Here is a 21,849-nt window from a genome sequence, read left to right as displayed (position 1 = left end):
GTATATACTTCAACAGAAAGAGTGAATTTTCTCAGGTCTGTCAAAGAATAAACACAAGACTGTGTCAGGAGCAGGGTTTTGGTTCAGAATGACAAATGAAGGGGAGCAGCTCGGCTGAGACATTGAACTCGGGGTAGCTCAGACTTACCCTTACTCTTAGATTCCCTGTTGCTAGCTTCCTGAGTGGCATGCACCTCCACTGCATCCCTCCTGTGGATCCCTCCACAAAGCCTTGGTCTCCCATTATGAGCTTTGATTTCCAAATTTCTTAAAATTAGACTTGTGGATGTGCATGTCTGAATGAATCTAGACCACGTCTGTGTTGTCAGCTGAACTACTGCTGCTTTGGTTGCAGATCAAATGGATGAGCTCCAAATGAAGACGAGCCCCTTGCTGGCATATTTTGGCCAGCATTGTGAAAATAGCCAGGGTTGTACTTTGATGACTGCCCCTCCTCATGATACAGTCTATCCCACTAAAGCCTGGCCACATCTGTTATTTGAACTATGATGTGGCACATTCATACACATTTCTGATGAAAATTTTCTGCCTAAATTGGCTTCCTTGTCAACAGTTCCCCTACAAATGCTGCCAGTTTGTGATCCCTGATAGTCCCCTTCTGTCCAGAGCCTTGGCAATTTAAAACTTATGTCTTGTTCATCTGTCCTCTGGTTTGCTCAGAAACTTCTGTTCATCAGCAGGGCTCAAAATCCAATTTTGAAAAGACAAAGGCATTGTTTAAGTATTAGACATGAGCATACTCTTACTCAACGTTTTACGGTGTTGGCTGGAAATAATGTATTGAGTTGAGCTGCTGTGCTCAATGTTAGATACATGTTCCTGCATTTCTGGACATTTCACAAATGCAGTCAGAACACTCAAAGCTTTCTTTTACACTGTGGCTGCTGAGGAGCCAACTCTCAGAGCCAGAGCAAGACTGAACCTGGGCATGGAGTTCATGGAGATAGCTGCCTAGGAGGGATGTTACCCTGTGGTAACAGAGGAGAACAGGAGACTTCCTCTGATCTTGGAGGATGGGGGAAAGGCTTCTAGTGGTGTTAAAGAAGCCTGACACCTGAGAAAGTTAATTGTTGGGATTTCTGAGAAATTTGGGAGTGTATATTTATTAGTCTTTGAGGAAAGACTGAGAAAGCTATGGATTAAGACTGGTAGTGTCCTATGGTCCATGTTATAAGCAGTTGTGCTAGCAAGGAGAAAAAAACCCACTTTATTACAGTCTTTATTTTGTAGCATTTGTTTCATGTGTCTTATCACTAGGAGCTTTCCTAAGTGAAGGATTTATACTACAACACGTGCTTTTTGCCACAAGCTCTGCACTGACCCTTTCTTGCTTCGTTGTTGCTTAGTCATATTTACAACAAACTAGTTATTATTAGGACATTTCTTTATCTGTGTGTTTGCATGAATTGTTTTGTAGTGACTGGATACTAGGAATTGGAGATTCATGGATGGGAATGGAAACAGTTTTATAGCTGTTGTCAGCTTCTTATTTATGGTGGTCTAAGATTAGTCACAGAATATGTAGCCAGCACTGAGTCACTGACAATGCATTTATTTCTGACATAAAGTGAAATCGAATTTGGCTCAGTGTGTCACTGCATAGCATTTGACCTTTAAATTCTTCGCAAGATTGTTTGCCTTTTTTGAGGTAAATTTGTTCATACCTGGGTACAATTAAACATCAATCATAAAACTTAAATTTATGAGGAGATTAGTAGTGTTTTTTGTCTAATCTAGCTCCACTGTCATGGTAAACCACCTTTGTCAGGTTGCAGTATGTCATAAAAGCTGTCAGCTTTGTAGTGAAAGTATTAGTTTGTGATTAAATACATTATAAGGGATATCAAAGATAATATACTATACATACACATGCATAAATGAGTTAGGATTTTATGACTGAATATATATCCTTGTATTATTTTCAAGATAATGCACTTACTAAACTGAAATTTCATTAAGGTTGAAAGAATTTTTAGAAGCAAGATACAGCCATTAAACAGTAGGAATCTTCTCCAAAAGGCACACTAAAGCTGTGAATATTCAGTTAACTCACAAATCTGGGCAACTCACAAATCTGGGATAAGTGTCATTCAGTTTACAATAAAAATAGAACAATTAAAAAAACACTTGAGGTATGCAAAGCTTGAAAAGAAACCTGTTTCTGCTTTAAATTTTTTCATTTAGATTTTACTTTATTGACTTTTCACTGTTTTCTGAGAATATTAATCCTATTGATTGCAGTACTAAGACACAGAGAGTAATTTCCCCACTTCTCCCCCTTACTGCTAGTCATACCTGATATTATACCTGAGCACAGTCTAAGAAGAGGTTGAGGCCCCCACTGTACTCTGGTGACAGTCCTTACCATTTGTTTTCTGCTAAACAGAGATGCATTCATGATGACTTGCTTATAAAAGAAATATGGCTAGAAATTTGCCCAAGAAGTATTTTTTCATTTAAACTGGGCTTCATTTTCCAGGCCGTTGACTTGTAGCTTTACACAGAAGTATGCCTTCTGAATAAAGAAGAGCAGTGCCTAAAGGAACTGGTGATGGGAAACTTTCTCAGGTCTTTTGGCCTGGGGGTGGCAAATTAGCATCATCTTTTGTTACATGTGCACAAAATGTCTTTACACTCTGCACTCGAAAGGTTCTGGATTTGTATCTCCAGTATGCAGGTTCCCACTGGAAAGTGTGGGCTTTTTTAATCAGGACCTTTGAGAAGCACAAAGCATAGCAAGAGCCTAAAGCCTTCTTCACATCCAAGGAAATGCTGTTTCCTTCACCATAAATCCTTTTCTCAGGATTTGGCAGTTCATGACAGCTCTGAACTGGAGTTACATGATTTTCCTCATTAAGTAGTGAAGAAAATGACAGATGACCATGATGCACTGGAAGAATATTTAAACCCATGCCCTCAAGAGATTCTTAGGGCTGCAAGTAGGATGTGCAGTACAGATGGTTTGCCCTGGTTATCCTGAAGAATCAGCCTGCTGAAGAGCCACTGTGTTGGAAATGGCAGAGCTTCAGTGTCCCCTGTCACTGATGCAGGAAAGGGCGGTGTGTTTCACGTGTTCAATCCCTCCTGCAAATTCACATTTTGAAATTGTATTAAAGTAAAATCATCCAAAAATTTCAGAGTGAATTCTTTGAAACATTTCTTTCCAAGATGACTAATTTTTTTCCCAGATGTAATTTTCTTTATGACGTTTGGACTTCTTTACATCTTATGATTAGTTGTCTGGTCCAAATTTAAGTTGATGGCTTTGAGGCTGATGGGAAATCTTCACTAGAAAAATGCAGTATCAGTTGGTTGCTGCCAATGAAATTGTACTGGTGTGATTTTTATAAGGAGGTTGATAAATTAGATTATTCATATAGCATAGGATAATGGAATTTCTGTATTTTTTTGTAGGGACAACTCTGCATTACTATATAAGAAATGGTGGTGACATATATGTACAAAGCTGACATGTATACCATCTACAGGTCAAATACAAATGCTTACTGAATAACAGACAATGTTTTAGTTTAATGGAAAGCTGAACATTTAAGACTTGAGTACAGGTAGATTTTCACTACTCTTTTTAGCTTAAAGTAGTGCATTTCTCTCTATATTTGCATGATTTTATTTTTCAGTACTTACATTCCACAGTTGGACACTGAGGTTTCTAATGTGCTAAGGACTGAGAAACATGGTCCATAGAGGCTCTTTTAAGACGTGCTCTCAACTGTGCAATTTCCTTTAAAGCATGTCTGATAATGTCAGTCCTAAGTCATGGGAAAAATAGTATACAGTTTTTTACATTTTTATGTTAGCAAAATAATTTGAGTCCTATTCATGATGTACTTATTCATACTGAGCAGGACTTTGTATCATGATGACTCCTCCTGAAGTTAGCATTCTATACTCAAATAGTATTTAGTATGATCAGGGTTATCAGCTTAACCCATGGAACTCATTTGTGTAACTAAGCTTTCAAAATTTAATAGAGATAGTCAGTAAGAATATTTCATTTCTTTTCAGTTATTTCTATTTTCTGAAGACTTTTTTTGCTGTGTGCCCACTGCTGTCGGTTCTACTTTGTTCTTCACTTTCCTCCTATTGACGCTCTTAATACCGCCCAACAGACTTCTAGGCTGCCGCAGTCCTGTTAATCCAAACTCCAGCTACAAGCAGCTGTTCTGTAGGCAGGCTTTTTTTCATTAACTTTGTTAGGAACTATGCAATATCATATTACTTCTTCTGTTCACGGCCTTTGCAGCTGTAGTTGTTGCTTTCTACAAAAGTCTCCACAGAACACCATAACCTCTCTTTTCTCAGTAGATTTGTGTACGTGTCCTTTGCTGCCCTCAGGTTATCTTTGCATTGTGAATAAGGTGTTTTCTACCACGTGTTTTTTGTTAGTTTAAACCAGTTCTGCTGGCCAATTTTAACTTGATACGTGTCTTTCCACTGTGCTTTTTCTACCAAGAATTTCCTTATATTTATGTTATCAAATAAAAACTTACTCCAGAGCAGTCCACCAGCTTTGGAAGGACTGATTAGAATTGTAGCCAGACAAGCATAGGGCTGAGATCTGCCAAACTAACTTCTATTTAGGTGTTTAACTTTCTGTCAACTTCAGTGAGAGTTCAGGCATGTAAATAGGTTTTAGGAGCTTAATATCCCATGCGGATCTGATTTCAGTGACTTTGCATTGAAATTTAGGCATCATATGAACAATGGGAGATGAATCTGAAAATACCTCATTCCTCTTCCATTCCAGAAACTGAATTCACCAGCATTTCATGGTTAGCCTCTATGCCAGCTCCCTGGCTGGCTTTCAAAAGCTGAATTAGAAGCTATTAAATGGAAAATTAGGTGGAGTACATTGCACCAAATGTTTCAGACTTAGAAAAACTCCCTACTCCCAGAGATAGCTGAATTATAGTAAACATAATACAATAGGGAAACACTGTGAGATATGTGATGAGACTTAAGGGATCCTATGTATGATTCTTGGGAAATTTAAACTTGGAATTAGGATGAGAATTTCCACTAGCCAATCAGAGAACAGTCCTCAGCAATTAGTTTCTCACAATACCACAATCATAACCTTTCTCATGCCCTTTCTTTCAGTGCACCTTTCTCGAAATTTGGATTAATAATACAATTCCCATGAGGTACATATCAAATTGTCAGTGTATAAGAATTGATAATAAGTCTTTATACAGTTCCAATGTAACCTGCAATAATATTTGAAAAATATGCAGTTTCTGGCTTCCATAATTTTTAGTGTGAACAGTGATCACTTCATCATAGTTAAGTCATGTTTAGAAAATTTAAACAAGCTGCATGATTACTCTAGGAAGCATGGAATGGTTTGTTCAAATCAGTACCATCTGTGGAGAGAAAAAGTTGGGGGAATTTTAGTCATTCTTGAGGAATGGAAATCTGATTCTCCATGCTAGAGTAATTGTAATCTTCTTTGTATCTGTAACCCAATAGCATAGCTGTCTTGAAATTGTCTCTGAACACAATCACCAAGTTCAAGAGACACTGTGCCACTGGGTGTCACTGCTCTTCACTGGGGCCCTAGGACCAAATGTCTTTGATCTGCTCCAGTTTCAGGTCACATCTTTTCATTTGTTCCAATGAGTGATTACATTTATGTTTGATTTGCCTAGGTAAGGAAGGAGACAAAATTAGCTTGATTTTAAACTGACTAACATTTAAGGCTCTGATTCCATTTTAAAGGTCTGTCTAGGGAACGAGAGAGAAAATTTTACTGTGAATTCTGCTCACTGACTCTTGATTTTTAGGTTACAAGTATTTTGTTTATATAGGTCTTCATAAAGTGGAAAAAAGACAACAGAAAATAGTTATCCAAGCTTTTGTGTGAAAGAAGAAATGCTTGTCTGATTGTCTGCTATCAGGATACCTGCAAGTTTATCTTTTAAAATGGTTGTTTTCATGTAGTGTTACTGGGATGATCCCAGGTGTTACCCTCAGCCTTGTGAAGATATGTGTGGGCATCCTCAGCAGTCAGTTGGAAAAAGGGCAGATAGAAAGAGAAACATCATTTCTCCACTGTCCGTTCTTCCCCCACTTTCAGTGAGTTTGTCTCTTTTCCAAATACAAGAGTTTTCCAAATACTCATAGAAGCTGGATTTATTAGAATTTTGTTAGTCTGCCAGAGAGCCCACAAATCAAAGCCACCACCATTTTGCCTGATACAACTTCTAGTTCTGTGAAAGCCAAATATCTTTTCCTTCTTTACCGCAAAATTGCTAACACTTGGTTATTTTTGATGTCATCATGCATGTTGAAAATAAGGGAACCAGGTACTCTCCTTAAGAAGGAAAGGCCACCGTGGTGTCTAGACCATGGGCATTGCTCTTCCTTTGTCTGTGACCAGCCTCTTTAACCTGCCTTGGTTTAGGTGCAGAGACTGCAGTTGTCCCAGCCAGGGCTTAACCAGATGCACATTTCAGCAAGTGAAAGTATATATTTCCACCTTCCTACTAACACCCAGCAACTAACCAGTTACTATCTGCTTTATGACAAACCCTAGTATCTGTATTGGAATATAGTCTAAGAGTAGTTTTCTATTATATTCCACATTTTATCATTATCATATTTGAGTGTATAAGAAGTAAAATTTTTGCAGTATCTTAACAGCATACATTACAACAAAAATTAGAAGATTCATGGAAGAAAAATACAGGTATTTTCTACTAACCATGTAGTATTTCTCTGCCTTTTTTTCCATAAAGTAGTAGTCAAACTAGGACATTTCTTGTAATTTACAAAAATAGCTAATACAGCTTATATAGTTTTTATGACAATATTGCAGTTATTTTTTGAAAGGGGGGTAAATTAAGTATTACATCCCCAAATCTGAGCAAGCAAGAATGGTACTGCATGTTTTGATATTTTTTCTACTTTCTGTACTTATCTTCATGCTAATAGCAGCAGAGAAAAACAACTTTAATTTTGATAGCATGGAGTATAATGATGGAAGTTGTCTTTAGCAAAGATTTTTTTAATATCGTTTGGTTTTGTTCTGTGTCTGGTTAGTGTGCAGCGAGATGGGGGCCTATGGGGCTGTTGCATGTTGGGGTGCTGCTGGGTACTTGTGCATGAGAGCTCAGTGGAAGAACAAGAGATGGCCTATGGTTCTCTGCCTACTCCCTCTCCTGCATACTCTTCCTGTTTTGGGTTCATTTGAAGGGATTTTAATTTCTCAACCTTTTCATCAACACATCTTTGTCTGATTCAGAATTTATATTTCTTGTTAAATATCCATATTTGGTGGAGAAGTTTTATCTTATTATATTGTGATAATTTTAATAAACAAATTGTTGCAGACAAAATCAAACATCAGATATTCCCATAGGGCTGAAAGAAAAGAAAAAGGAGTGTTTTCTCTTCCCCAGTAACGTTGGTCTGGGATCCTTTTCCTCTTTATGTAAGCCTTGGGATTTCTTCAGTTTCAGTTTGAGGATGTATCATGTGTTTTTCTTTTACCAGTGATACCTCTTCCCCCAAAGACTCTAAAGCACTCTTTAAAGCTATGTGCACACAATGATTTCTGAGCTGATTTTTCTGCACATTTTTTTGCCATAGAGAGTATTAGTATTATCTTACAGAGTCTTAGAGATAATATTAGCTTTCTGTATGACTATGTGATATAGAACAAAACCATATGTTCAACTGGTCTGTGAAATCTGGGAGTACACTGCTGACTCAATATACACAGGGTAAATGCGTGTACATGTACATATCTGCACTGCTTCTGTCGCATGGATCTGAATATAACTTCATACAATAAGTGGAAGCAAAGTTTGTGGGAAGCTTATTTTATCTTTTATTCAGCTCTTTCTCTTAATTTTCTTGTAAAGCACTTCTATAATGCCAGATAAACATATTGCATGTATTGACACTTTTCATTCAGAAGGTGAAACAGGAGATTTACAAAACTTACCTTGATGTGTTGTGTGAGGATTTCACATATTAGCAAGAGAGAAGGAGATACATGAGTATTTCTAAATGAGGGCTGAAGAACCTCAGTTAGAAACCACAGTAAAACATGCTATGGGTTTTAGCATAGAAAAATAACTTTGTGCAATATTCCCTCCATTAGTTGAGACAGTGCCCCAAAAGTAGAAATAGAAATGTAACATCTCTCTAAACTGGTCCTACATCCCATGCCTGCAAGAATTTTTTTCTTTATTTCAAAAGCTATAGTTAACATATGCTACCTAAATATGTACACTGTGATTTATGCCATTGGAAGTATTGCTTATTAAACATATTAATTTGAATCTTGATCTTTAGATATGCTTATTAAAATATGTTTTCAACAGCGGATAAAATCATATAGTTGCAATCACTTTTTATTCAAATTAAGGTCTCTTACAAGTGTTTTAATCTATAGTTCCTAGTGCACCCAGAGATATTGTATTTTCCAATGTACAATCAACAAGTGTGACCTTGCATTGGAGATCACCAAAATCTATCCTTGGCTACTTTCAAAACTACAAGATTACCACACAGCTACAATCCATCCACTGCAGTGACTGGGAGGCTATGGAATGTATTGAATATGAGATGCATCAGTATTTATATGAAAATGTCATGGATGACTGGATAGAAGACACAGTGTATGAACTGAAAAAATACAGATGGTACAGATTTGCTGTTGCTGCCAGTACAAATGTTGGTTATGGCAGTTCTTCACCTTGGATTTCAACTCAAACCCTTCCTGGCTGTAAGTAAGGATGTCTGCCATGTCTCATAATGCTATAACAATGTGATGTTCATTTAAATAACAAGAAATCTTGTAGAAATTATTTCTTCATAGACCTACAATGCTGGTGAAGTCAATAAGGATTTATAGCAACTCTTGACCTACTATATATATATACATATATACATATAAGATATAAATTGTGTGGTAGGTATACATACCTAATACTGACTGGTATTTCAATGTATTTTGTGTACTCTTTTATATTTACTGCTTATCCAACAGTATTTCAATCCTCAGCTGTACTACATGTGTAGACTTGGTAAGTCTGAATTTTTGCTGGTATGAGTTGATAGGCCATTTTTCAGTACAATTTCACCTGCGGGGTGTGCCAATGAAAAAAGTATTCTTTAAATTCTTTGACTAAAAGTCTGTTCATTAAGTTGTAAAACTTTCCTGAAATGCTGTTGTGTGTTTTTGGCAGTGGAATTTAAGCAATAGTTTCTGAGGGATTAAGATTTCTTTCTAAAACCATATCTGCCTACAGAGTTTACTAATCAGAGTAGCCATGAAACATGTACAGGATTGCCTTACCATATATTAGAACTCTCATGCCTCAGCTGAGGACTTCAATTTCCAAGTAAGAGAAGAGGTAGTTGTCATAAATAAGTCAGCACAAAATATTTGAGAGAAGGGGACATGAAACATAAATTATTTAGGCAGTTGTCATGGGAATATATGATCTTCCCTACCAGTTTGCAGCCAGCCTAGGACAGAGAATACCTGAGATCTGGCCTCTGTAGAACAACTGAGAATCACCATGGATAGCCTGACTCAATCAGAGCTCTTTTAGTAATTTCCCCTTTCAAAATAATAGTAATAATAATAATAATAATAATAATAATAATAATAATAATAATATTAAAGCTACCAGGTACTTAAAGAGCTGTGTACCAAGGACTACTCAGTGGTCCAGATATTTGCCTTGTCCCACTCAGGTTTTTATAATCATGTGATGTGTGGACACTGTGATAGTAAACATCATAAAAGCCAGATTTTTTATAAAGCTCAGAAGTAGTCCTTTGGATTGAGAATTGCTGGAATCAGCTGCAGAGTCATTCTCATGTGCACTTACTCTCTTTGTCTGGCATCTCATGGGGAAGTTCTGCCTGTAAATCAGTGCAACATTTTAAATTAAGAGAAAGAAAAACCCAACAAACTCAAATGGAGCAGAAAATAGATAACAGAAGTTCTCCACAACTTGAGCAACTCTTGAGCCAGCAGCTCTGGGGAGATTTCTTACTATTAAAATGATAGAACTCAGCTGCTGATGTATGCAAATACTTTTAAAAAATTGTTGCGCAGTTAAAAAAAAAGTTAGGGATTTAAACTGGAAGGGGAAGCAGATAATGAAAACACATATAACTGCATACAGTTAGGATGCTTTTTATGATTTCCTCTTCAGAGAGTGGTGATTTGGTTTAAGAGAGAGCTACTTTCCTATCCAGCCCCACTGAGAGGATGGTAGATCAAAGTATAACCATCTCAATAGGCTGCATGAGCCCTTTCCATTCCAATTCAGTGCTATTCTCAGCAGCAGGTCCTCTGTGTGTTCTATTAGATGGTTTACAAGTGGTGGGGTGGAAAGTATGAAGGTTTCACCAGTTCTTCCAGCCCAGTGTCTGGGGCTGCTGGCCTGTATCTGTGGTGATGGAAGTAGGCAGCAATGAATTTCCTGGGAGTTAGGCTGGTGACACATCAGGAGATAAGCTGCCTATAAAACACGCCGCTGTGGAGTCAAGGCAGCATGGCACTACTCCAAACGTCATGTCCGGGCACTGGTCATTTTCTGGGGTAATGGCAATCAGCTGAGGAGGAAAATGAAGACAAAGGTTACATGACACATCTGGGTGGCCAGCTGACAGCTCTGTCGTGCTTCAGCAGTGCTAGGAGCCTCCATGAGCACTGGCTGATCTTTAGCAAGGGCAGGTTTCTGGGCACCCCATACTTCTTAAAGCCTAATTTTTAGAATTGCTGTTAAAAATCTCTTCAGTTCTGCTCTTTCTTTTGCAAAGGCTACAGCCTATAGCAGGAAAGAGCAATTCAGAATGCACCAAGCAGAATCAGCACTCTGGGCAGCCTTGTAACAGAAAACAGGTGTTGATCTCCCTCTCCTTTCCCTCATGAACAGGGCCAAGCATCCTCTGGATTAGCCTGCTGATACACAGCCAATATACTTGGTCTGTTAGGGCTTAAGAGTGCTTAGCTGCTATGTAAAATACCCTGAGTACTTAGCCCATAAAATCAATGGGAGTTGTGTTTGCACATTTGAGGGCAGAAGTTAGGCACTGTTTCACTTGATTTTCAAGAAGTGCCTCTGTAAGACATTGTTTCTACCAAAGGTAAAGTTACTTTTGTTGTGAAATAATAGTTAAAGGATTTTTTTCTTCATAATTAATTGGGTTCTCAGAAATGTGTGTTTCTCTCAAGCCTAAAGAAAATATTCACCTATCACATTCAGAAGGTTATTTATTATCATATTCAGGAGGAGCATACAAGGTGAAATCTGTTAGACTCATTTCCCAGAATATAAAGAGAAGAAACCTGAAGAGCAGCAGAAATTACATAAAATAATTCCTAAATGTTTTTTACAAGTTCTGAGGATTTGATTGTTGTGCTAAAGCAGAAATACCTAATAATTCTGACTATCCAGGGTGTAAGGTGAGGATCTTAGCTGTCTTTTTCAGTTATTCATTATGAAGAATAATTTAAGTCTATAGGAATTATTTTCAAGATTCTCTAACTTATTTGCAAGTCTCAAACAAAAAGTAATGTCAGTGTTCTGTACTGAGAGTGGTTATAGAGTTACTCTGTGAAAATACTGTGGATTGTTCATGCAGTCCAGTTCTCACATCACACAGATAAACTATTCAGCCTTCCATCCTGCAGATTACTCTCACAGGAATTGTTTTACTGTCTCATAAAGTAGTGTGATGGCACCATTATTACTTAGCTGATTGATTGCCCAAGAGCCAAATCTATTCTATAAGATTAAATATTTCCATCATAACTTAGATTTATATAGATACCAGCACAGAAGATCACAGTGTTGTATCACAGTAAGGGAAAGGGCAAGAAATGTTTTCCATAGCTATGGAAACTTTGTTCCTTCACCCCTACACTTACCCCAAGTTTCACTTTTATGAGGAGAACAAGATTGGCTGAACTAAGGTTTTCTGAGAGAAAAATAATCGTGGAGGGTCAGTGTTAGATGGAAAATGAATGACAGTGAGATCACTGACCTCATTTTAGATCTCATACAATTACACAATACAATGTTTTTGGTAAAGTGCCAAGGCCCCTAATGCCAGGATACACTGAGGTAAAAAGGAAAATCCCAGATGTTCCAATGTCCCATGAAGGCCAGGACATACAAGCATGGGGCAGAGGGTTATGCTTCTCTTTTCAGAGCCTTCTTTCCCAGTCCCTGCTGATACCCAGTTGCTTGGTACTATTAAAGAAATGTTTCTGTGTGATGAAAAGCAACGAGATTTCATGTCTTGTTATGTGTTCTTTCTTCTGGAAAGCTTTGCCTGGGAGAATGTGTTTCTCTTTGTTACATTTCCTCAAAAGTAAACATTTGAAAATAATTATGGGCTAATATAAAATCTAACTGTTCAAATCTACATAAAAAGAGATGATTAAAAATTAAATAACTGAAGCACACACTTTATTTTTGCTGGGAAAGGGAAAAAAAGGAGCTGATCCTAACGAAACTGGCAAGCATGAATTTCTGTTAGAAAACTGGAGTATTCAGTCTTATTTTTGAAGATTATGCTAAATGATGGGCTATCCAGACTCATCTTCAAACCAACACACTTAACTGCTGCCTTAGCATCAGGACACAGATGGATGGGAAAGATGACCCTGACCTCCATAAGACCCACATTCCTGTGCAAGGATAGAAGCATGATAATCAGGAAATGATGGTTATTAGTTACAGAAAATGCATTATTGTGAAAACCAGGAGAAAAGTGCTTATGAGAGGAAGTGATTGGATTATGGGGGAATGAGAGAATAAGACTAGGTCATTCCTCCAGAGTAAATTGCTGTGATTTATAAGAGAAAGGGGGTAGTGATATCATGGCTTCATACTGACCAGATTCATTTCACAAACAAACCTAAATCAGAATGCGGCAGTCATCCACTGAATCAAACACAGATTAAAAAAAATATGTTTTTTGTAAGACATAATACATGTCAGATACCTTTCATTTTCTGGTTTTCTCCCCAGTTATACATGTAGTTTCAGAAAATATTTCTACATTTCAGTATTATTTGGTTAATGTCTGATATTTTACTTTGCATAATGAAAATAAACCATGTATTAATATTTAGATGCACTTTAGACAAGTAACTTAAATATAGCATAGTCAATCAGAATTTTCTTGCAAATATCTACAAATACATCAAATATAAACTGCATATTGAAATTAACCATAAAAGTAACTGCAGACTGTATAATTTGTAGATGAGATTATGCTTTAAAATTATTTCACACCATCTAATGCATAACTGCAGAGTCCATTAGTTCTATAAAACACCATGGAAAATGGTCTTTGGAAACTTGGTTTGTATGAAAACTAAGGCCCAAGAAGCTGTATATATATGTATATATATATAATTTTATACTGTTTTTCAGAAATTTCCTTTTGCAATAAAGCTGATAAATATCATTGCCATAGTTACTAGAAGCATTGTTTACACTGAAAGGGTGTTTGGTAACAAGCCTGACATGCATTACCTGAAAAATAGAATTTGTGCTTATTCTAATTTTCAGGGACAATGCTTTCCCTTGTATTTTGTTTTATTTTTTGCTGCTCTCCACTTGACAGCCAGCCTGCTCTGAGCACTCTCCTCTTTTGCCACCCCCCATGTGCACTCACAGTTCATTCAGTTACACTCCATTCATTTGTTCCATGCTCTTCAGTATTTTTGGGGACTGCTTCCAATGGTTGAATTTGATCCTGCCTATAAAGTCTTGTATATTCCTGCTAATCCCTGCACGGGAATCTAATTCCTGTATCCAACATCCCAAATTCATTTTAGTACCTTACCTAATCCCAAATATTTCTCTTTTATTCTGCAACGATGGTGCCAAATTTTCACCTTCATAGTGTAAAATTTTATTATTTTCCTCATTAATCTTTCACACATAACTGCAACAGCTACATACTTCTTTCCATGTTCTTTTCTTTTTCCTACCCTGTTCTTCCTGAAGAACTAAGTACCTTCTTACATCCTCCAGTTTTTTTCCTCATTTAGCCCTCTTACCTAATGATTAAATAGTGGAAAACTACATATTTATGTGTTAATCTTGTTTGAGAAAAGAGGCTGCATCTTCTGATTAGCATAGCTATGATCACTTTAGTAATTTTTTATAATATACTGTTGACTGATATGGATATTTTTGTGGTAGATTGAAAAGAAGGCACAATGAAGGCAAGTTGTGGAAATATGCACAAATACTTTTTTGTTTTTTACCAGGCTGCTCAGTGATACTTTCCACAGTTGTCCTTTTTTTGTTGTGCATCCAAAAGCAAGGCACCCTGGAGCCAAGTTCTGTGATTATCTACAAATCTGTTGTCATTCTATTCCAAATTTAATTTCCCTGAAATTTAAATGGTTATTATGGAAAAATAATACAATTTTCTGAGAATTGCTGAGTTGTTATTATGATTTTATAATTTTCTTGTTCATGAATAAGAAATAACTAGGTTAATTCACATATCACCTCAACAATTGGAAATTTTAGGGAAATCTCATTTCTTAATGTGAGCATTCTTGCCCACTTGCAATTCTTACCACTTCTTTTGTTTGGGTTTTCTGTATTTTCTCAACATGCTAAGAATATATTGAAAGGAAATGCAGAAAATTATTTCTGCTTCTACTTTCTGATACTACTGGAAATTTTTTCTAGCATTCAGAATTTGATGTCTTTTCACAATTTCTTGTTCTTGGAATGATTCATTTGACATAAACAAATATACTTGACTATTTGTATAAATATTTGCATATATTATGCTTGTGTCATGTGAAATACTTATAAAGAACTTGTATTTAAATAACCCCATAATCTCAATTTGAAATGAAGTCGTAGGCAGTCTATACTCTAGAAAAATTGTAGTGGTTATAATGAAAGATGTATTTCTAAATCACATGGTGTGACTTACATATGAAAAAAAAGAGAAAAATTATAGTTATTTAAGCAGTGTGTAATCTTAATTGTGAGATAAAGTTTTATTTTCAAACCTCTACTGGCCTTTAAAATTATACTGGGTTATTTTTTGCACACTTTGTTGGCCATGATTCATTCACATATACTTTTTTTTTCCTACAGCTCCAGATGGTCCTCCAGAAAATGTGACTGTTTTAGCTACATCTCCTCACAGTATTAATGTCAGCTGGAGTGAACCTGCCATCATTACAGGACCAACGAGCTACCTCATAGATGTTACCTCAGTAAGGCAACCCTGTTTACTCAGTGCTTATACAGATGGTTGGGGATATCAATACCACAGCAACAGAAATTGCAGGACAGACATAAGTGGCTTGAAAACCATTTAAGTGTGTCTATTTCCACAGAAATTCCTCATAAGAATTAATTGTACATTTATTCATTTATTAATAGGAGATAAAATCATTGGTTCATATTAAAAATGTGCTAATAAGAGATTAGCACATTTAGATTGCAGGGAAAAAAGTGTACCTGTAAATGTACACAGGAGAATAGTAGTTGAGCTTAGTGGAAGTGGACCTCTTTTTAACCATAATGACCTTTTCTTCTTCAGAGGAAGGAAAGGTTCATCGCAGTGATTTTACAAACCAAAAAAATGGAGAGCCTAGCAAAAGGAAATTACTTGTACCAAGTTACACAGCACCAGAGGGCAAACTTTAAAGTCAAGCTAGATTTTCCACTTTGCACTTGGTGCTCTGTCCATCAGATTAGTCCTATTTTGGTAGCACAGTAATAACACTTCTTTCTCCTTGATCTTTATAACCAAAAAAAGCTGACATAAGAGGAAAACTCTGGTGGCTTTTCTCTTTTCATCCTCTACTGCACTTACAAAACTCCTTAAACCCACCATTAATAAATCCCATTTCCTGCCCTGTGGCAAGATAGGCATCTTTCTAAGTTCAAGCCCAGGAGAAGTAGAATATAAGTTCCATGTTCTGCCAGGAATTATACAGACAGGGCTGTAAGTGAAAATAAAAAGTAGCTTACCAGATGTTACCTGAGCAAAGTTGCTGTTTACAGCTTCAAAAATTTTGAATCATTCTGTTTTGTAGTAGGAAAAAAAAATTAAAGTCTATTTCAAACTATTTAAGGCCTTTAAACACAAAGTTAAGTTTTCTGAGAAGAAAGTAAGACTGTGTGTCTATATTTAATTTTTCTGAATCTGTCATAAGGATTACTGATCTGCTAATATATTAATGCTGAGCTATTTCTGCTATCAAAATGTCTAAGGATATTAGTAAAAAAAAAAAAAAACAATATTTTTAAACTACTCAGAAAAGTTTCAAGAAAGAGTAATGTGTAGTCCTGTAATATTCTCTTCCTCTAAGTTCATTGTACAACATGCAGAGAGAAATGTGCTCAGTTCTGAACAGGCTTAGTGCAGCAATAGAATGGCAGGATGAAGGATGTATGACAAGGGGAGGACTTATAGGGATGATTGCTTGGCCCAACGGGCAGGTCACTAAAAACTACATAGCAAGTTTTATTTCCTCTCTAATAAAGTAAGAGAAGACTTCTTCCTTGAAAGAATTCCTGTCATTTTTGACTAAGTAGCATTTTAGTGCATCAGCAGGGGAACATTTCATGGGTTTTATAAAACTTTAAAATTAAGTTTTCAAAGCTTGAATTTTTTGGGATTTAATATTTTATCAATTTGCATTGAAACAATTTCCTCTCTGTTTGATAATTCCAAAGTTACCAGTGATATCATCTCAATCTACACTCTAAAAATATATAATATAAGTTATAATAAAATTCCTGAAGGAAGATGATCTATAGAATGTTCTGTTGTTCCGTGTGAACTTGCCAGCATTTGAAAGGAACTTAAAAATTCTTCACTTTGGAGAAACCGTGTTTACAAAGTGAATTTTTTGGGTTTTTTTCAAAGTATATTTTGAAAGACTTGTGTTTATGGATTCCCTGTAATTAGATGTTGTCAGTCTGGCACTACAGGTGCCAGTTCTGGAGAATTTTAGTAGACAAACCTCTTCCTTCCTAAAGACCAGTAAAGCTGTCCCATTCTTTCTTGGTGAAATTTTTAGTATATATTTTATTGTCCCAGTGAGAAAGTTTTATGAAGACTCCAAATTCCACAAACTTCCAGTATGTATAATTTTACTTGTTCTTATTCTCAGCTGAGTATCTTTAAATATTTATAAAAATAGCATAATGGAACAGAATAATTTGGATTTCTCCTCTGTTATATACTAAAAGTTAATGATTAGTATTCATAACTGAATAGGAATATTAGGATTCTGCTTAAATTACTAGGATGTGCCTTGCAGCTTTAAGGATCAGAAAAGCTAAAAATTACTCCATTATTTTTCCTCATAGTCATGTTTTAGTTTGTCGTACTATAATTCTGAATGAGTACTTCTGAATAAAATATTCATGGAAATAGGTAAGGAAAATGGAATTTAACCATTAAAATTCATGGAGAATAGAAATAAATTTAATGATGTAGCGCTGTGATTGTACTTTAGCTGTTGGGTAAATATTTATATGCCTGATTCTTGATAGTCAGAAAGAAGAAAATGTTTCAGCTCTTGATGGCCATCCCAGGAAATGAATGTCTGTGTAATTCATCAGAAAGTTTAGTTCAGGTTAATTCTCAGTGGGGATATATGCCTATCTGTCAAATAAATGGTATGCTTGAGCTGTTCTAATGTTTTATCAGCTGCATTTAATACAGATTTTGTTCAGTGGGAAAACTACTGTACAGCTACCTAATTCTCTTTTCAAATTACACACTGAAGAAACAATAATAAAAACATTATTAACTGAAGCAGTGGGAATATACATAAATAAAATTTTGTAATTGATACTTGATGAAACACTAGAAAAGCACCCATTTTTTCCTTTTTATTGTTTTTGAAGATACCCTTAGAAGTGATTAATTGGATATAAAGTCCAACATAGGAGATTTTTCTACAGAACTACAGATTATTTGAGATGTAAAGATCAGAAGTATCCACAGTGTAATTCAACCTGTAGCCTGCTCTAACACAGAAAAAACTGTATCTAAAATATTTCTCAAAAATTATTCATTGTCTTTTTCATATAATATCCAGTGCTGAAAATTGCTCAGCAACCCTCAACATATTATTTTACCTGATAACTAGATTCCTAGTCATGGCTTTAGTTCATTTTTAGGTATATCAATGCAAATTGTGTAATTTTTATTTCTGTTTGGTTTTTGGGTAAGTAAAATTTCTATTTGTATTTTTGTGAACACTGTAAACAGTGGCTTATCTTCAGTTTATTAATACTTTTTTTATATTTTAAAGTTATTGCTAGGTCTCCTATAGTCCACCCATTTTTAGAATGAACCTTAAGTCTTTCCAGGTTCCTGCTGGGAGAATTAATCCTTCCCAATTGTCTCATAAAAAAGAGCTTCTATGAATATATCCAAAGAAGAATTGCACCTTCCAATGTTGCATCAACATTATATATTGCTGCCCAACTTTCTAATTGTATCCCAAACAATCTTCTGATATATAGATGCTCATCTTCTGGATCTTTGCCTAGTTTGATGCCTGTTTCAGGTCACCATAATTGCCTTGGCCCAGTGTCTCCAAATTGGTTCACGTTTGCTTGGTGTGAGACAGCACCAACCCAAGAGCCCATTCCCTTAAGCACAAACTACATGAAGTGCCAGAAAGGAGCACATGGGTTAGATGTATTCCCCAGCACAGCTTTGTACACTTGGGATCCAGAGACCCCTTGTGAACCCTTCTATATAACTAGTTAGGGAAGTGGAAGAATAAAACTTTAATAAGATATTAAAATAATAATTTCCTGCTTTTGCTGTTTCAAACCTTGTAACAACTTTTTTTTTTTTTTTTACTGTTTTTTTACAGGTGGATAATGACAACTACAAAGCTCAGTTTTTGAAGACAAATGAGGAGGATAAAATCTTAGAAATTTCTGATTTGAAAGCATTTACAAGGTATTCTGTAGTGATCATTGCCTTTACAGGGGATGTTAATGCTGCACTCCTAGAAGGCAAGCCTAGTTCCCCTGTAATTGTCTCCACTTTTGAAGCAGGTTTGTAATATTTTTTCTACTTTATACAGATCAAAATTCACAGTTTTTCTTTAATTTGACAAATACATGAGGACTTTAAACACAATATGGGCTTTTAATACAGATTTGTTCTCACAATATTCTTTCTTTAATATTTAAAAAGTTGTCAGATAACAAAAAAGGGATGGTTATAAATACTAAGATTTACCTTCAGTTATGCTGGATCCTATCTTGCTCCATGTAAAATTTGGCTTTGTGGAACACAGCCAACTAGATTACTTCTCTGGGCAATGAAGAGAGAGGTTCTGTCTATACAATACCATGTGTGTATGAGATACCTGTCTTAGTCAGGGGTGACTACTTTGTGGAGGTACCTGTTAAGAGACTACTGAAAACTTCACACAACATCCTTGGTATTGGTGCAAAATTTAAACATTAAAAATTAGGTGAAGTGAATCCTACCGTTTATAAGTGGTATCTGTGCAGACTTGAGGACATTATCTGTGTATTCTCTGTGGAGGGAAGTTCCTGGTGAAGGCCCATAGGAAACTCTGCTTGAGTTAGCTGTTCCACGGATTCTAAATGATCTGGAGACTGAGCTAGATGTTAAGGTGACAAAAGTAGATGATGCTGTAAAGTTAGTCAGAGAAATAAAACTGAGAAATGAGATGTTAAAGAAAAGTAGACAGCATTTGCATTTGCTTAGAAAGCTATAAATAGTACAGAAATATAAATATGTACATGGGGAAAACTTAGTCCTAACTTTACATACATAGATCATGGTTATCGTCTGTCTACTCTCTTTTCTGTTTTTGAATTTTTTTCCATTGTTTAAACCAGCAAACAAGCAAAACAATAAAAATATTTTCTCAAGAGGTATTGACGTTCTGTTTCATTTTAACGAATTATCATCTGTGTATAAAGCATAATTACCTTATCTCTAGAGGGTCTGATGCAGAACAACTTTTTAGTTACATACTCAGGTTAATGTCAGATTTAAATGTACTACAAAGTGACTTATTTATCATCTAGCTTTCCTTTGATGTATGAAAATCCAAGGTCCCTATTGAAATGATACTATATGCATATGATATGTATGTGTATAGATAGATATAGATGCAGATATAGATATAGATATAGATATAGATATAGATAATCTCCAATGCTTTAAATAAGATAAATTCTAATTATTTCATTACCTATTTCTATGCCTGGAAGATCATATGCTCTTGTGCTGTGGAAAAAGTTGTGTCTGTGTGGTAGCTGGGACTATTCTGAGACAGACAGCATCCTGTGGTGCCTTTTCTGGTAGCTCTTTTCCTTATATCAATATGTGATACATTAGGAGGTGCAGTAAAATTGGAGACGAACAGGTTTATTTTTTTCCACCTCATTTCATCTGGTTTGTACAGTTTAGCATATGGCTTAGTCAGGACCAGTTGACACAGACTTACTGCAGAGAAACCTCAGTAAGCATTTGTTGGCTGGTATAAAAAACCTGGGAAACAGGATGACTGCATCTAAATCCTTGGCTGAGGGAATGTGTTTACCTTCCATCGCTTGATTTCACTATTTAGAGGTCACGCCACATACTTGTCTTCTCAGGTAGAGCAATAAATATTTAGCTGCCTGGAAAGAATGTTACAGCCTTTTCCTTCAGAGAGGGACATTGAGAAAATGATTTATACCTCTGCTGTCTTAAGAATAAGCTACTGGAATCAGCATTTGACAAGATACTGCCTCCAGGAAAAATGCATGTTGTGCTTGTGTCTGGGTGTCAGTTAGTGGAAAAATTTTCCCAAAGATTTAGTTGTGAAAAGCAGAGACCCTTAGGAGCACAGTGGCTTGTTTATATGTTGGGAGAGAGCTTGCTGTTAACAGAGCTGTTTTCAGAAAGGAATACTCACTGACTCGTGCTTCTTGCTTGTCAACTTGTGCAAGGATCTGTTAACCCCAGATGTGTTTTGAGGTATAATGACGCTTTCAGGCTTTTTAAATAGATAATCAGGAAAAAATTTTCTGAGTAGCGACTACTGAGAGTTACCTAATCATTACTTTAAAAGTTTGTAGCATTCAGTGCCATCATTAAGAAAAGGATTTCAGTAGATATTTGACTTTTTATTGTGTTTATGAATATTTGCATATGCGATAAGTATTTGAGAATTTTTAATACAACCCAGAAAATATCAATGAAATAATACTGATATACAAAAAATATAATTTTAATTTTTCAGGTTTTGCTCTAATAGTAATAGTAGTAAACTGATTAAGTGGGTCATTGAAATATTTATTTCAGTGCCTGAAGACCCACCTAACAACATAACTTTTCAGAAGATACCAGATGAAGTAACAAAATTCCAAGTAACATTTGTGCCACCATCTGAACCAAATGGAAATATTCAAGTGTATCAAGCTATGGTTTACAATGAAGATGACCCTGCTGCCATCCAGATTCACAACCTTAGTGTCATTAAAAAAAAAGATCAGTCAGTCACTGCCATGATAGAAGGACTAAAAGGAGGACATACCTATAATGTCAGCGTAAGAACTGATACACTTGTTGGGTGGGGGGGGGGGGGGAGTATTTCTTTTTCTTTGATATACGCGTGAGATTAGTTTGAAACTTTGGCTGAATATGAGATTTTCATGCCAGGAATGTTAGCTGGGGTGCAAAGAGAGGCAAGTGTGAGGAACAAGGGGAACAATGAACAGGATAGAGCAAGTGGGAGCAGGATGCATCACTGGTTTGGATGACCAGTTCATGTAGCAA

The 21,849-nt window shown here is 36.0% G+C and overlaps 1 protein-coding gene across 1 annotated transcript in view; it reads left to right on the top strand.

Annotated features, from left to right (window-relative positions):
* The window catches only part of PTPRQ (protein tyrosine phosphatase receptor type Q), a 99,379-nt gene that overhangs the window by 42,942 nt on the left and 34,588 nt on the right, over positions 1-21,849 (top strand). Inside the window, exons 26-29 of the mRNA XM_058805338.1 lie at positions 8,444-8,776; positions 15,156-15,277; positions 18,914-19,100; positions 21,376-21,620. Coding sequence (XP_058661321.1) covers positions 8,444-8,776; positions 15,156-15,277; positions 18,914-19,100; positions 21,376-21,620 — 887 coding nt within the window. The remainder of the gene's footprint in view (positions 1-8,443; positions 8,777-15,155; positions 15,278-18,913; positions 19,101-21,375; positions 21,621-21,849) is intronic.

The sequence above is a fragment of the Ammospiza caudacuta genome, chromosome 5, assembly GCF_027887145.1.
Source record: "Ammospiza caudacuta isolate bAmmCau1 chromosome 5, bAmmCau1.pri, whole genome shotgun sequence".
Lineage (NCBI taxonomy): Eukaryota > Metazoa > Chordata > Aves > Passeriformes > Passerellidae > Ammospiza > Ammospiza caudacuta.
The sequence above is the reverse complement of the archived record's forward strand: the minus strand, read 5'-3'. Positions and strand labels throughout refer to the sequence as shown.